We start from the raw sequence: 15,024 nt of genomic DNA, 5'->3' as shown, positions 1-15,024 counted from the left end.
TCGTCTATTCCCAAGGCTTGTGCTAGACTTAGACCTTTCTGTAAAGGCCTACTTCTGTGTCATGGTTTTTGAATGATGTCCTCAAATTGGCTTCAGACACTGACAACTCTACTTGTTCTTTTATAATGCTCTTAAGAAAAACGTTCTTTTTGCTAAGGCTGTGTAATTCAATCCTCCTAAACTGATGACATGGATGATCCAAATGTTTAGTAATTACAGTAGCATTCAGATCAGTCATGACCTTATCTAGTGCACATTAATATTTTGTACTTTAGTTTTGTCTATGTCTGTTTTCAACAGGAAGGGTGGCAAGAGCATGTAGAGCATGTGAAGAGAGAGAGAGAGAGAGAGAGAGAGAGAGAGAGAGAGAGAGAGAGAGAGAGAGAGAGAGAGAGAGAGAGAGAGAGAGAGAGATACAGACATTCATGTGAATGCTAGCTTTCTTTAAGTTCAATATGTATTAGCTAAAAATGCCATTGTCAGTTACATGCTCTCTCCTTGTCATATCTTGATGAAAAACCCATTATATTCTAAAAGTATGTTTACAATATTTCGAGAGGACACACCAACTCAAGCCTCCAGGATTGGGCAAGCCCTATTATTTACTGTGTATGTTTGCTCTATTTCAGAAATACACTGTGTATTTCACAGTATGAGAAACAGATATTAGGGTTTGATGAAGTCAAAATATTTGCAGCACACATCTGTGAGAGCACTAAGAACATACCCTTCACAAACAAGGGGGAAGGGACTGTTTGCACTACCTATACAACCCAACTACTGCATTTCAAAAATGCTATAATAAAATATACACAAAACTGGAACATGTATCAAAGTATGCTCAAATAAATTCCTAATAAATAACATAGATCATACAGGTATAATTTCGTACCTTTGGTTATAACTTTGGAATCATCTTTTGTTAAAGTTATAACAACTTGAGATCCTGTATGGTTGTGATCACCAATTAAGCGAGCTGCTGCTGTTGCTGTTCCAGTTGCACTATTCATGCTTCCACTAAGTCCTGTTCCCACAAGGCTTAAACCAGGTGTATGTGGTGTTTCAGAATCAGCTTGGTCTCTGGAATCTCTAGATAATGATGACCTTGATTCAATCTCCATTTCATCAGATTCAGACCCACTAACCTTGGCAGCTGGAAAATGAAATTTTACTAACTTAATTTCAATAACTTAATTTCAATAACACACAATTTTGGTTAGCATTATATATAAGTAAACCACTTTGAGAGTCATTCCTGCGACTAGAAACATAAAAGCAAAAATTATTCTGAAAGGTGCTAAAGTACACTGCTACAATATTTATTTTGCAGCTACAGAGCTGACCAATTTTGCATGGGTTCTGGAAAACTTATTCTTATATATAAGTATGTAATGTGAGGAAGAATAAACTAAAGTATTTATATGTATGCCAAGATGAAATCAATAACAGTTCGAGTGTCCAACACTCAGATGATCTAACACTGCTCTATCTTACAAAATCAGTTTCTCTGATAAGGTAGTAATTTGTTATGCTTGAATAAACTATGATATAAAATTTTCCAATCTAAATAATTCATTCTTGGGGGAGTAATTAAAGTATAGAAAAAAATGCACAAAGAGGAGTAATTAAAGTACAGAAAAAAAAATGCACAAAGCTAAAACATGGAAACAAGTTTAATATACTCTACCTTTGGCATCCGTTACACTAGGTTTGAAAGTAGGAAATGGTATAGTATTTTCTAGACGACTACAACAACTTTCAGCGAGTTGCTGGTAAAAAGTATAATTTGCTGCTTTTATTGAGAAAGAATCTTCTCGTTGCCCTTGCCTTCGTCCACAATTGCAAAAACTCACGTAAACAACACCAGAGTTATGAGCCATTACCGGAAGGGTGCTGGAAAAATACACAAAAATAATTCAAGTGTCTGTATTCCAAAAAGCAGTGATTCTACAATGTGTATCTGAGTGAGATAAAAATCCTACAATGTTTTCCAGTATAATATCCAACATTATCACAACATCTTTGTTATCTCATAGCATGCACCCATCACTGCTTCTGCACAAACCCATCCATCACAAAATACTTGATTTTTGAAGTCTGTCACAAGGAACTAGTATTCTTATTCTATTAAGCATCAACTATTCATAATTTGGTGACACAACTCGAGATTCTGAGGTGAAATTTATTATTATATATACCATGTAATTCATTGAGTTTTATTTCACCATACAAAAGTTAGAATAACATTAAGAACATCAATATACATGCAATATTCTTTGTCTAAATGAGACTTCATCATTGTAAAAATAACTATGGCTGACACAGAAAGGTCATTATGCTATCGATTATATTTGAGGTCACCACCACAACATATAAAAAAAATAAAGCCCATCAGCATCTTCATTTTATTTGGGTTTTTATCACACCATGATAATTTTGAAACAAGTTCCTTAGTTTTCATCCATAAAATAACTTAACTTGACAAATCTGTTGTTTCCTTTCAAAATAACTAAGAAATACAGTGGTACCTCGACATACAAAATTAATCCATTCCGAGGTGGCCTTCGTAACCTGAGCTTTTTGTATCTTGAATCGCATTTTACATGTAAATTACCTCATTTGTTCCAAGCCCTACAAAAACACCCCAGTAAATTTTATAGTAAAGCTAAATTGACCAATAAACAATGAAATACAACAATTTGGATCGTTCAATACCTAACTTAACCCTTAAACGCCGAATGGACGTATTAAACGTCGAGTCAAAATGTCTCCCGTATGCCGAATGGATGTACCATGCGTTGACTCAAAAAAGTTTTTTTAAAAATTCGCGGAAAAATACTTATAGGCCCACCAGCTGAAAACTTTTGAATCACGCGCCTTGGGGGATGCTGGGAGTTCACTGATGAAGGCGTTGTTTTGTTTACAATCGTTACGCAGGCGCGAATTTCTTTCTTATCGCACTAAAAAGTATCAGTGACACATCTCAAAAATTATTTTGTCACTTTGACATAATTTTTGCACCATTTTAAATTATTCGTTACATGAAGTATTATATATGAAAATGTGCGCAATTTCATTTAGAATACAACAAAAAATACTCATGATTGTAGCTTTTATCAGTTTTGAAATATTTCCATATAAATAACGATAAGTGCCAAAATTTCAACCTTCGGTCAACTTTGATTCTACTTAAATGGTCGAAAAACACAATTGTAAGCTAAAACGCTTATATTTTAGTAATATTCAACTATTTACCTTAATTTTGCAACAAATTGGAAGTCTCTAGCACAATATTTTAATTTATGGTGAATTTATGAAAAACTTTTCCCTTACGTCCAACGCGGGGTAAAACTCTTCCGAAAAAAATCATACATGCGATTGTGGTAATGTTTGCACCATTTTAAAATTAGCCGTTACATAAAGTTTTATATATGGAAATGTGCGCAATTTCATGCACAATACAACTAAAAACAACCCACGGTTGTAGCTTTTATCAGTTTTGAAATATTTTCATATAAAAAATGATAAGTGACAAATTTTCAACCTTCGGTCAATTTTGACTCTACCGAAATGGTCGAAAAACGCAATTGTAAGCTAAAACTCTTATATTTTAGTAATATTCAATCATTTACCTTCATTTTGTAACAAATTGGAAGTCTCTAGCACAATATTTCGATTTATGGTGAATTTATGAAAAAAATAACATTTTCCTTACGTCCGCGCGGTAACTCTTCCAAAAAAATCATACATGCGATTGTGGTAATGTGTGCACCATTTTAAATTAGCCGTTACATAAAGTTTTATATATGAAAATGTGTGACATTTCATGTAGAATACAACGAAAAATAATTGAAGGCTGTAGCTTTTCTCATTTTTGAAATATTTGCATATAAATCACGATAAATAGGAAAAAAACCACGTTCGGTCAACTTTGACTCTACCGAAATGGTAAAAAAACGCAATTGTAAGCTAAAACTCTTATATTTTAGTAATATTCAATCATTTACCTTCATTTTGAAACAAATTGGAAGTCTCTAGCACAATATTTCGATTTATGGTGAATTTATGAAAATAACTTTCCTTCCCTCTGCACGCGGATTCTCCGCCATAAATCTCCGAAATGCATACATCGCATTCTCGGAAAATTTGCTCCGTTTCATATTAGGCATTTCATAGAGTTTTATATATGAAAATGTGCGCAATTTCATGTAGAATAAAAGGAAAAATATTTGAAGGTTGTAGCTTTTCTTATTTCCGAAATACAGTGGACCCCCCGTATTCGCGTTCTCCAGATTCGCGGACTCACACATTCGCGGATTTCTCTCGGGAAGGTTTCCTTGCATTATTCGCGGAAAATTTGCGCATTCGCGGTATTTTTCTATGGTAAATATCCACAAATTCCTGGGGTTTTTTTTATGAATTTCATCATAAAATGCACTTTTTGTGATAAAACTATTAAAAAAACCATGTATGAAAATTTTTAGTGGGTTTTTCTTGAGTTTTAACTAACAAAATAGGCTGTTTTTAGCATTTTTATAGGGGTTCCAAACATTCCCGGGTTCTAACTATTCACGGGGGGGGGGTCTGGTACGAATCCCCCGCGAATACGGGGGGACCACTGTAATTGCATATAAAAAAAAATTATAAAAAATTTCGACATTTGGTCAACTTTAACTCGTCCGAAATGGTCGAAAACTGCAATTGTAAACTAAAACTCTTACAGTATTGTAATATTCCATCATTTAACTTCATCTTGAAACAAATTCGAAGTCTCTATAACAATATTTAGATTTATGGTGAATTTAAAAAAATATATTTTTTTACGTCCGCGCGTTACGAATTCATGCATCATTTTGTGATATATTTTCTCTGTGTTGCTTTTATCGTTTTTACAATGTGTTATTATACCAAAATGATCGCAATTTAGTGTACATTACAACGAAAAAAAAGTAACTTGTTACCTTTAACCGTTTTGCGCACAGCGTGATTTGAATACAATTATATATGAAATTTCATTTTTGCGCTACAATTATATATGAAATTTCATTTTTGCGCTATCATATATTGCATTATTTATATATGATAATGATAATTTTTTTCATTTCTGATGGTTGCATACTAAACTTCAGGCAATGACAAAAAAAGGAGCCAAAAATGAACTCTTAATCTTGAAAACTAAGCACGTTGTGTTTTTTTGAAAAAAAATATTTTTTCCGGATTCCGCCTCACTCTGAAAACACCTCCCCTCTTCCTCCCTTTTCTTTTTCTTTTCCTTTTCTTTCTTTTTTTTCTTTTATGGCACACGGGCAGACAATTTTTTTTTTTACCGCTTCCGGCGTTTAAGGGTTAATACGAACTACCCGTATATGTATCTGTAAATAAAGTGTATTAGTTTACATGGTACGTATACAAGAAATACTGTACGTACATACGTATGTATGTAGTAAAATGTGGAACCTTACCTTTCGAGTGAGGCTATCTCCGAAAGTGGCGACAGAGGAGGAGGACAAACGGTAGAAAATTTGTTACGTAGTACGTACACTCAACTTAACGAAACACATTAAAAATGTAAGGAAACATAAACTAAACTTTATAAAACACATCAACAAAACCGTAACACTTAACTTTACAAACTTAAAATTAAATTTTTTTTGTCATTTTTTTATTTTTACATTTTCTAAAAACTTTTTTCATATTTACATTTTTTACAAAATTTCAATTTCTTCACCACTAAATGGATGCCAGTCCGTTTACGGAATTTATCAAACCAACCCCGAGAAGCCTTGAAGTCTGGGGTTGCCGTCAATGTCCCTTCTCCTCTGTCGTCTTCGGCCTGGGTAATCAAATCGCCGAAAATAGCACTGGCCTTCTGGCAGATTGCCATCTCGATTATCGTATCGCCAGCGATTTCTTTGTCCTCAATCCATAGAAGAAGCAGCCTCTCCATCTCATCATGCATGTGCTCCTCTTGGTTGGACAAAATAGTCACGCCCTTGGAAGGTGTAGCTGCTTTGATGGCTTCCTTCTGCTTAAGGATGGTGCCTATCGTCGACGGATTTCGGCAGTATTCCTTTGCGATCACACTCAACTGCATGCCAGCTTCATACTTTTTTATTATCTCCATTTTTGTCTGCATAGAAAGCATCTTCTTCTTTCCGTGAACTTCAGCAACTTTCTTGGGACCCATGACTATACTGTATGTAATTAAGTTATGTAGTATACTAATTAAGTTCTCACACAACACGATAAAGTAGTACAACAAAATCACTAACACGAATTTACATTAACAAACGAATTCCGCGTGTGTTACGATAACGCTGGTGCGAAGGAATGGCTGAAGAAGAACGCCTTTACATAAAGGCATGATGCTGACCAATAGGAGAGCAGGATCTTATGGCAGTGACTAGCATCAGGAACAAATGGGAGAGCGGGAGGATGGTGGCGAGTCTACTCAGTTGGCAGCGTGCAAATTTTAAAATTATCAGTGGTCCGGGCGAATCTTGGGACTTTACAACAACAACCTTTCGTATCCTGAACTATTTTCGTATGCAGAGCCAAAAAAATCTTCATATTTGCTTTCGTAACCCGAATTTTTTGTAAGTTGAGCCTTTCATATGCCGAGGTACCACTGTATTATCATATAAAAATTATAAAAAAAATTATACAAAGTCATCTTGATATTAATCAGTAAAATTTATACCAAAGTACTGAGAGTAAAACAAAGTTATCTCTTGCACAACTAATGACAGATCAATCGCTTGACAAAGCAACATCATCATCATTACTATGATTTATAAAAAGCAATGATTCTGAATTGGATGAATGTTACTATCAGTGTCACTAAAATCATCAGTTACTATAATCATCATAAAAAATTTCACCTATGATAAGAGTAGATTATTTTTCCAGAGCACTCACATCAAACCACAACTACAGTGCCTTTTTCCTCTGCTGCTCTGGTCATCTTGAAAAATACATATCCATTGTTTCCCTGGTAGAATTCTTCAATGGTGGTAATGGGAAGTAGCCTGAGCAATGGACTAGGAAAGTCATTCAGTCTGAAAAAAGATTCTGCTGTGGAGCTAAGCCCATAAGATTTTTCATCCAACATGGTAGTAAGGTGACCAAAGGCATCCTAACTGATGAAGATGACCCAAATAGTAGGCAGAGGAGCTTCTGGAGATTGTGACTGCCCAGTAATTGTCTCCAACACAGGTGTCCTCCTTGATGGAGGACATTTCCTACTAATATTAATGCATGAATTCCTGGCCCTTACAAACTTGCAAGACTGATTCCTAGGCCCTCACAGTTCTTTAATGGTAGGGGGGACACCTACGGCAGTAATGCTCAAGGCCAAGAAGATGGCACACTTATTGGGCATGACTCTGATTCTCTCCATTAGGGTCACAGACTACTTCAGGCTAACTTTAACAAAAGGAAACAAGATGCAACCACAAAATGGTCACTGTCCTAATATCCTCATAGAACCTCTAAGACCTGAGGGTTTTCGAACTCCCTGAACCACAGCAGTTCCCAGAGAAGCTTTTCACAAAGTTTTTAGAGAAAAAACTGGCACTAAACTAGGGTTGGGATGACTGACCTTGGTACCTAAACCTCTAGAATCCTTTCTGTACTAGTCACAAGTATTCACCTATCTCCTTCCTCATCTTTGAGTAAGCTAAGGCAACCCAAAGTTCCATCTACCCCTTAGAGAAGACCATATGTACTTTCCTCCAGGCATAAGTAGTCCCAGGAGACAACAGCCAACCTTTCAGATGATGCAGACATCAGTCTTCAGCCAAGTAGCAAGCTTGAAGAAAAAGAACATACAGATAATTCTTCCATCAAAGGGGCCATCTCTCAGTAAATTTTAGGAGGTCTTGGTAGAGGACAAGGCAAAGCCATTGGCAGTGCATACAACTGAATCGGTTACCAGCCCTCCTTTCTACAAATAAGTTACCCTCACATCACGCCATGTGGATTACAAGTGGAGTGGGAATCCTGAGATTTTAGGCCTTGTGAAATAGATGATTGAAATACAAGAAATCAAAGAAGTGACTGAGCTGTCCATCAGTCACAGCCTATTATACAATGTTGTATTTTGGTCCCAAAAGTAACATGAGGTTGGCCCTTAACTACACACCTTACAATTATGGTATTGGTCATGACAGTTAAGGCACTTATACAAATATACATATTTATCAACATATCTACATACACAATACATAAACATATATGAGTACAGAAATAAGGGATTTTGACAAAGGAAGAATCTATTTCTGGGGAAAGACCTGTGTCACCCGGTGAAAAGTTCCTGTAGCTCACTTTTCCAAGTATAAATAGATCCTAAATATACAGATAAAAAGCTAGCATGGTATGCTGAAGTTACTACCCTCAGCTCGAACACCCCAAGGGCGTCGGTATAAGCATAAGACCGAGTGGAAGCCACTACCCACAGGTCTTCTGCCAATTAGAGGATTCCTCTCCAAAGTCCCTCCCATGGCAAGAGCCGTTACAAAGGCTACTCCCCTTACCTTCCGCTCGCTCTCGCTACTACTACTACTACTACTACCCACCCGCCATCTTCATTCCTGGAATAGACACCCAAGCTTGAACTGGTTAAGGGTGGAGAAAGAAGAAGAAGGGATGGGTTCACCAGGCAACACAGGTCTTCCCCCAGAAATAGATTTTTCCTTTGTCAAAATCCCTTTTCTGGGTTCGACCTGTGTCTGCCGGTGAAAAAGTATCAGAGAATTTCCATCCAAGCTTAACAGATACCAAACGAGTATATCAAAAAGGGGGGATAATGAAACCTAAGGTTCACTTAAAGAGTAAATTTAATGCACTGTAATAAGGCGGAAATTTACTTACTTACTAATTACACTAGAACTTAAACTATGGCTTAAAACTAGCAATAATAAGATAATACAATAAGACAATATAAAGAATGGTATCTGAAGCAATATACAAAAGATATGTACAGACAGGTCAGTGATACCGATATGGTCTCAACACTATGTACATGTTCCAGTGACGGGATGGCAAACCAACCAGCCCGGCCTGGAAGAGAGAGGGTTGGCAGGGAATACGAGCGAGGCAGGTAGGAAGGAGAGAGTATTAATGGGAAAAAGGACTGACAAAAAGGGGCTAAGGGAAGGAATTGATAAGACTTGGTCATTCGGGGGAGACTATGCTCCCTGCAGCCACTGTTGAGAATTTAAGGGCCTCTAAGTTTTTGAGATAGTGGCGTTTAAATACTGCTGGAGATTTCCAACCCATATATTTCTTCAGGTCTTCGAAATTCATATTGTGAAAATAGTTAATGGAGGTAGCCACTGCTCGGATGTCATGGACGTGTGGGACTGAATCCGGGTTGGCCTGTTTAATAAAGTAGAGTATTGGTTGTCTAATACCTTTATGAGAAATCGTACCACCTTTCTCTCTAATGAAAAGGGGTCCTGAAGATTTTTCGGAAGTCCTGGCCAAAAAGGATTTAAGGGTAACGACAGGACACAATGATGAGTCCTGTGTTAGAGGAATAATTTTCCATGGAGCCCATCTGTTTTGTGGGTCCTCGTTCTTAGCCAAGAACTTCCGATCTGGGGATAGTAATACTTCACCCGACAGGAGGAATTCAATATGATCTGGATTTCTAGAGAGAGCCGAGAGTTCAGATATTCTGGCACCTGAAGCCAGGGCCATTAAGAATAAGGTCTTTCTGAGAAGGGTTATATATGAGCATGACTCATTATCAGTGTCTGAGGCTAATTTAAGTACGCCATTCAAAAACCAAGAGACTGTATGAGGGCGGTCTATTGGTCTCAGACGGGCACATGCTCTTGGAATCGAAGAGAAGTATGAATCTGACAAGTTAATATTAAAGCCAAGCTGAAAAATCTTCCTTAAGGCAGATTTGATCGTAGTAATGGTACTAGCGGCTAGGCCTTTCTCAAATAGAGTTCTAAAGAACAAAATTGCCAGATTTGTAGTCATATTTTGAGCAGCTGAATCTTTTAGAAAAATGGCCAAATTCTTTACTGCTGAATCATACTGCCTGAGCGTTGAATCTCTTTTATCTGATTCTATGAATAAGATGTTTAGTGGATCAATACTAGCGTCCTTTTTGGGCTGCAAACTTCATGAAGTCCATAAAATTAGGGCACTCAGAATTCTTGATGAAGCTGACACAGTCTGAGTTTGTACTACCTGTGTCAGTTCTGGACGGGGGATCCGTTTGGGCCGGAGATTCAGCTCTAGAAGAAGCGGAAACCAGTTGCTTTTTGGCCAGTTGGGTGCCACTAATGCTACCTGTCCTGTGAAAGATCTTAGCTTGTGCAGGACCTTCAAAAGAAGAAACACATGGTGGAAATAGGTAAATCTTCTGCCAATTGTTCCAATCTATGGACATCGCATCTGTGGCGTAAGCTAGAGGGTACAGGTTGGGTGCCACGTAACATGGTAGTTTGTGATTGGATTCCGTAGCGAATAGGTCTACTTGAAGATCCGGGATTTGATTGCAAATCCACCAGAACGACTTCCTGTCCAGGGACCCCTCCCATTCCAGCGGAGTTGTCCTGGAAAGTGCGTCTGCAATAACATTCTTTACTCCTGCCAGGTGAGTTGCTGACAGGTGCCAATGATTTTTCGCTGCCAACGAAAATATCGCAATCAATACGTGATTTAGTTTGCTTGACCTGGAGCCTCTGTTTATGCAGTGGACTACTACTAAACTGTCCGAGACTAGCCTTATATGACTGTTTCTGGCTGGAGTCAGTCGTTTTAGGGTCAGGAAAACTGCCATCGCTTCTAGAATATTGATGCGGAACTGGCGGAACATATCCGACCACATTCCCTGGACTTTCTTGTATTGCGAGTATCCTCCCCAGCCGCTCAGAGATGCATCCGTGTGGATGGTTAGAGACGGCGGAGGGAATTGCATTGGTACTGACTTGGCCAGGTTCCAGCTTTCCGTCCATGGACGAAGCCTTTTTGTCAAAATGGGTGGAATTACGGAGATCTTGTCCCTGAGATTGATGTTGGCTCTCTTCCTCCAGACTCGATTGATATCCTTCAATCTGGCTTTCAATAGGACGTCCGTCACCGACGCAAACTGTAGCGAACCTAGGATTCTCTCTTGGGTACGCCAAGAAGCCTTTTTGTTCTTGAGGAACTGTTTCGTAGCTGTCGCTATCTCCTTGACCTTCTTGGGTGGGAGAGATAGCTTGTTTTTAATCAGTTTCCAGCTGCTACCAGAAGGTTTATCCTATGTTAAGACCTCAGATTTGTTAGCTCTAAAAAAAAATTTAAAAAATTGTTATAGCTTTCCATGTTAATCCCTTAGAGGTAATCTTTGATTTTAAAATACATAGATATGTAGATTATCTACTATCATTGAATAAACATGTATTGGTTGATGCTAATTTAATATAGAAGGAATATTCTGGAGTACTTGTAGTTTCAAAACACTAATAATGACCCTTACAAACAGGACCTTTCTTTTGATAATGTTAATGAAAGGATTAATAATATATCTCTCACTAAAGTCTATAATGAAAGATGTTTTAATTTTTAAATAATGTGAGAGCTTGCTTTTTACTTTAACCCCTTTGCCACCGGCCTGTTGCACTGCTGCAAATGCTTGCATACCGCATGAGACCCCCTGTCAACCGTGAATATCAATCATTACTTGCTCCCACTAAATTTTATGTTATTCATATTTTTCCTTTATATTCTTATGTGAAAACATTGTGTATATATCAATGAACATTTTTTACCTCATCGGCAAAAATAAAAGACCATAAGGATATCGGAAAAAATAGGAATATTTAGTGGAAAATGTAATTGCAGAAGTAGAAACAGTTATAAAGTAGTAGAAATCGTAGTAAAGTAGTAGAAATAAAGTAGCAGAAAAAGTAGTAAAGTATTAGTAAAATAGTAGTAGTAGTAAGTACTAGTTTCCCTACTGAAACAGTTAGTCCTAGGTTTCATACAGAAACAGCATATACATCAATGAATGTTTACGGCATTGGTAATAATAATAATAATAATAATAATAATAATAATAATAATAATAATAACAATAATAATAATAATAATAATGTGGCGCCGTGGAGGAGTGGGTTAGGTCGTCAATGGACTTAAGTCAAGTTAAGCAACATTGGGGCTGGTCAGTCGTTGGATGGGTGACTGCTCTCCTCAGCGTTGATTCCTTAGGAAAGGATCTTCACCATAATTTCCTCAGTCTACTCAGCTGTAAATGAGTACCTATCCCTGATGGGTTAGGGTCCAGCTATGGGTTAAATAGCAAAACTCAGCAATGATGGAAAGAAATGAAGGAATAAACGACAACGACGTAAATGGAACCTCTGGCAACAGAGGAGCTTCGTCCGGCAACCAGGTATTCAACCCAATTGAAGGGGAAGACGGTCAGGTACTTGGAGGCCGTCATCCAGCAACTGATCACCACAACAACAGTAATCAACAGCCTGAGATTGGAGCTACAGAAGCAAAAAGGAAGAAATGGACAAGAGAAGAAAATAAGGAAATATGGAGATGCTACATCAGAAGCAACCCGACGGAGAGAGGATATAGAAGAAGGTTGATCAACATCTGGAATGAGAGGAATAACACCCCCCAAACAGCAGAGGCTGGCAGACCAAGTAAGGAACATAAAGAAAAAGAACTGGCTCTCCCCAACAGAAAGGGAAGAACTGGAAAGGGACATGTCACACGACAACGAATTACACGAAGGCGAACTGAGAGACGATGCCACAAAAGACGACAGGGAGGATGAGGTATCAAACAACGACACACGAAGAAACACCGACGAAGTAACAGAGAGGACGGAATGGGTAGAAAAGATTAGACAATGGATGGAGCCAGATACAGAGAGAACAAATATCCCCTCCATGAAAGCCTACAACACCAAGAAATTAAGGGAGAAAACAAGTGAGGTCAATGAAATAATGGGCATAATACACACCACCAGTATCACAGAAACAAATAACTTGGCATATGCAGGAGCAAGATTAGTAGCAGAACTGATGGGGATTCGAACACCAACACCACCAGCACAACCAGCCCAAAAGAAACCAAAACAGCAACCTCCTTGGAAAAGACGCCTGGAAAAGCAAATCATGGTGATGAGATCTGACTTGAGTAAACTGAAAGAGATGGCAGAAAAAAGGCTAAGAAGCAAGAAAACAAGGGAGGAACTCAACGAGAAATACAAAGTACAAGAGAGGGGACTAAACAACACAATAGAAGATGTAAAACAGAGGCTTAAGGCCAAAGCACATAAGATCCAACGGTACATGAACAGGAATAAGGGATACCAACAGAACAAACTATTCGGAACCAACCAGAAAAGACTATACAGCCAACTAAAAGGGGAAGACAACCACCCAGAAATTCCTGAAGCCGAACCAAGTAAGAGACTCTGGGAAAACATATGGAGCAATCCGGTATCACACAACAATCATGCAACATGGCTCCAGGAAGTCAAGGAAGAAGAAACAGGGAGAATAAAACAAAGATTCACAGAGATCACGACAGACACAGTCAGACACCAACTAAAGAAAATGCCAAACTGGAAAGCCCCAGGTCCCAATGAAGTCCATGGATACTGGCTCAAAAACTTCAAGGCCCTACACCCACGAATAGCAGAACAACTCCAGCATTGTATCTCAAATCACCATGCACCCAAATGGATGACCACAGGAAGAACATCCTTAGTACAAAAAGACAAGAGTAAGGGAAATATAGCCAGTAACTACAGGCCTATCACCTGCCTACCAATAATGTGGAAGTTACTAACAGGTATCATCAGTGAAAGGCTATACAACTACCTAGAGGAGACAAACACCATCCCCCACCAACAGAAAGGCTGCAGAAGGAAGTGTAGGGGCACAAAAGACCAGCTCCTGATAGACAAAATGGTAATGAAGAACAGTAGGAGAAGGAAAACCAACCTAAGCATGGCATGGATAGACTATAAGAAAGCCTTCGACATGATACCACACACATGGCTAATAGAATGCCTGAAAATATATGGGGCAGAGGAAAACACCATTAGCTTCCTCAAAAACACAATGTGCAACTGGAACACAATACTTACAAGCTCTGGAATAAGACTAGCAGAGGTTAATAACAGGAGAGGGATCTTCCAGGGCGACTCACTGTCCCCACTACTCTTCGTAGTAGCCATGATTCCCATGACAAAAGTACTACAGAAGATGGATGCCGGGTACCAACTCAAGGAAAGAGGCAACAGAATCAACCATCTGATGTTCATGGACGACATCAAGCTGTATGGTAAGAGCATCAAGGAAATAGATACCCTAATCCAGACTGAAAGGATTGTATCTGGGACATCAGGATGGAGTTTGGAATAGAAAAATGCGCCTTAGTCAACATACAAAAGGCAAAGTAACGAGAACTGAAGGATAAAGCTACCATATGGGAGCAACATCAAACACATAGATGAGACAGGATACAAATACCTGGGAATAATGGAAGGAGGGGATATAAAACACCAAGAGATGAAGGACACGATCAGGAAAGAATATATGCACAGACTCAAGGTGATACTCAAGTCAAAACTCAACGCCGGAAATATGATAAAGCCATAACACACATGGGCAGTGCCAGTAATCAGATACAGCGCAGGAATAGTTGAATGGACGAAGGCAGAACTCCGCAGCATAGATCAGAAAACCAGGAAACATATGACAATACACAAAGCACTACACCCAAGAGCAAATACGGACAGACTATACATAACACGAAAGGAAGGAGGGAGAGGACTACTAAGTATAGAGGACTGCGTCAACATCGAGAACAGAGCACTGGGGCAATATCTGAAAACCAGTGAAGACGAGTGGCTAAAGAGTGCATGGGAAGAAGGACTAATAAAAGTAGATGAAGACCCAGAAATATACAGAGACAGGAGAATGACAGACAGAACAGAGGAACTGGCACAACAAACCAATGCACGGACAATACATGAGACAGACTAAAGAACTA

The 15,024-nt window shown here is 38.4% G+C and overlaps 1 protein-coding gene across 1 annotated transcript in view; it reads right to left on the bottom strand.

Annotated features, from left to right (window-relative positions):
* LOC135221254 (uncharacterized) overlaps positions 1–15,024 on the bottom strand; it is a 395,658-nt gene that overhangs the window by 160,438 nt on the left and 220,196 nt on the right. Inside the window, exons 14-15 of the mRNA XM_064259070.1 lie at positions 1,688–1,893; positions 893–1,153 (exon numbers count right to left, since the gene is read on the bottom strand). Of these exons, the coding sequence (XP_064115140.1) occupies positions 893–1,153; positions 1,688–1,893 (467 nt within the window). The remainder of the gene's footprint in view (positions 1–892; positions 1,154–1,687; positions 1,894–15,024) is intronic.

This window comes from Macrobrachium nipponense, chromosome 2, assembly GCF_015104395.2.
Source record: "Macrobrachium nipponense isolate FS-2020 chromosome 2, ASM1510439v2, whole genome shotgun sequence".
In the NCBI taxonomy this organism is placed as follows: domain Eukaryota; kingdom Metazoa; phylum Arthropoda; class Malacostraca; order Decapoda; family Palaemonidae; genus Macrobrachium; species Macrobrachium nipponense.
Note: the sequence above shows the minus strand (reverse complement) of the source record. Positions and strands in the feature narration are given on the sequence as shown.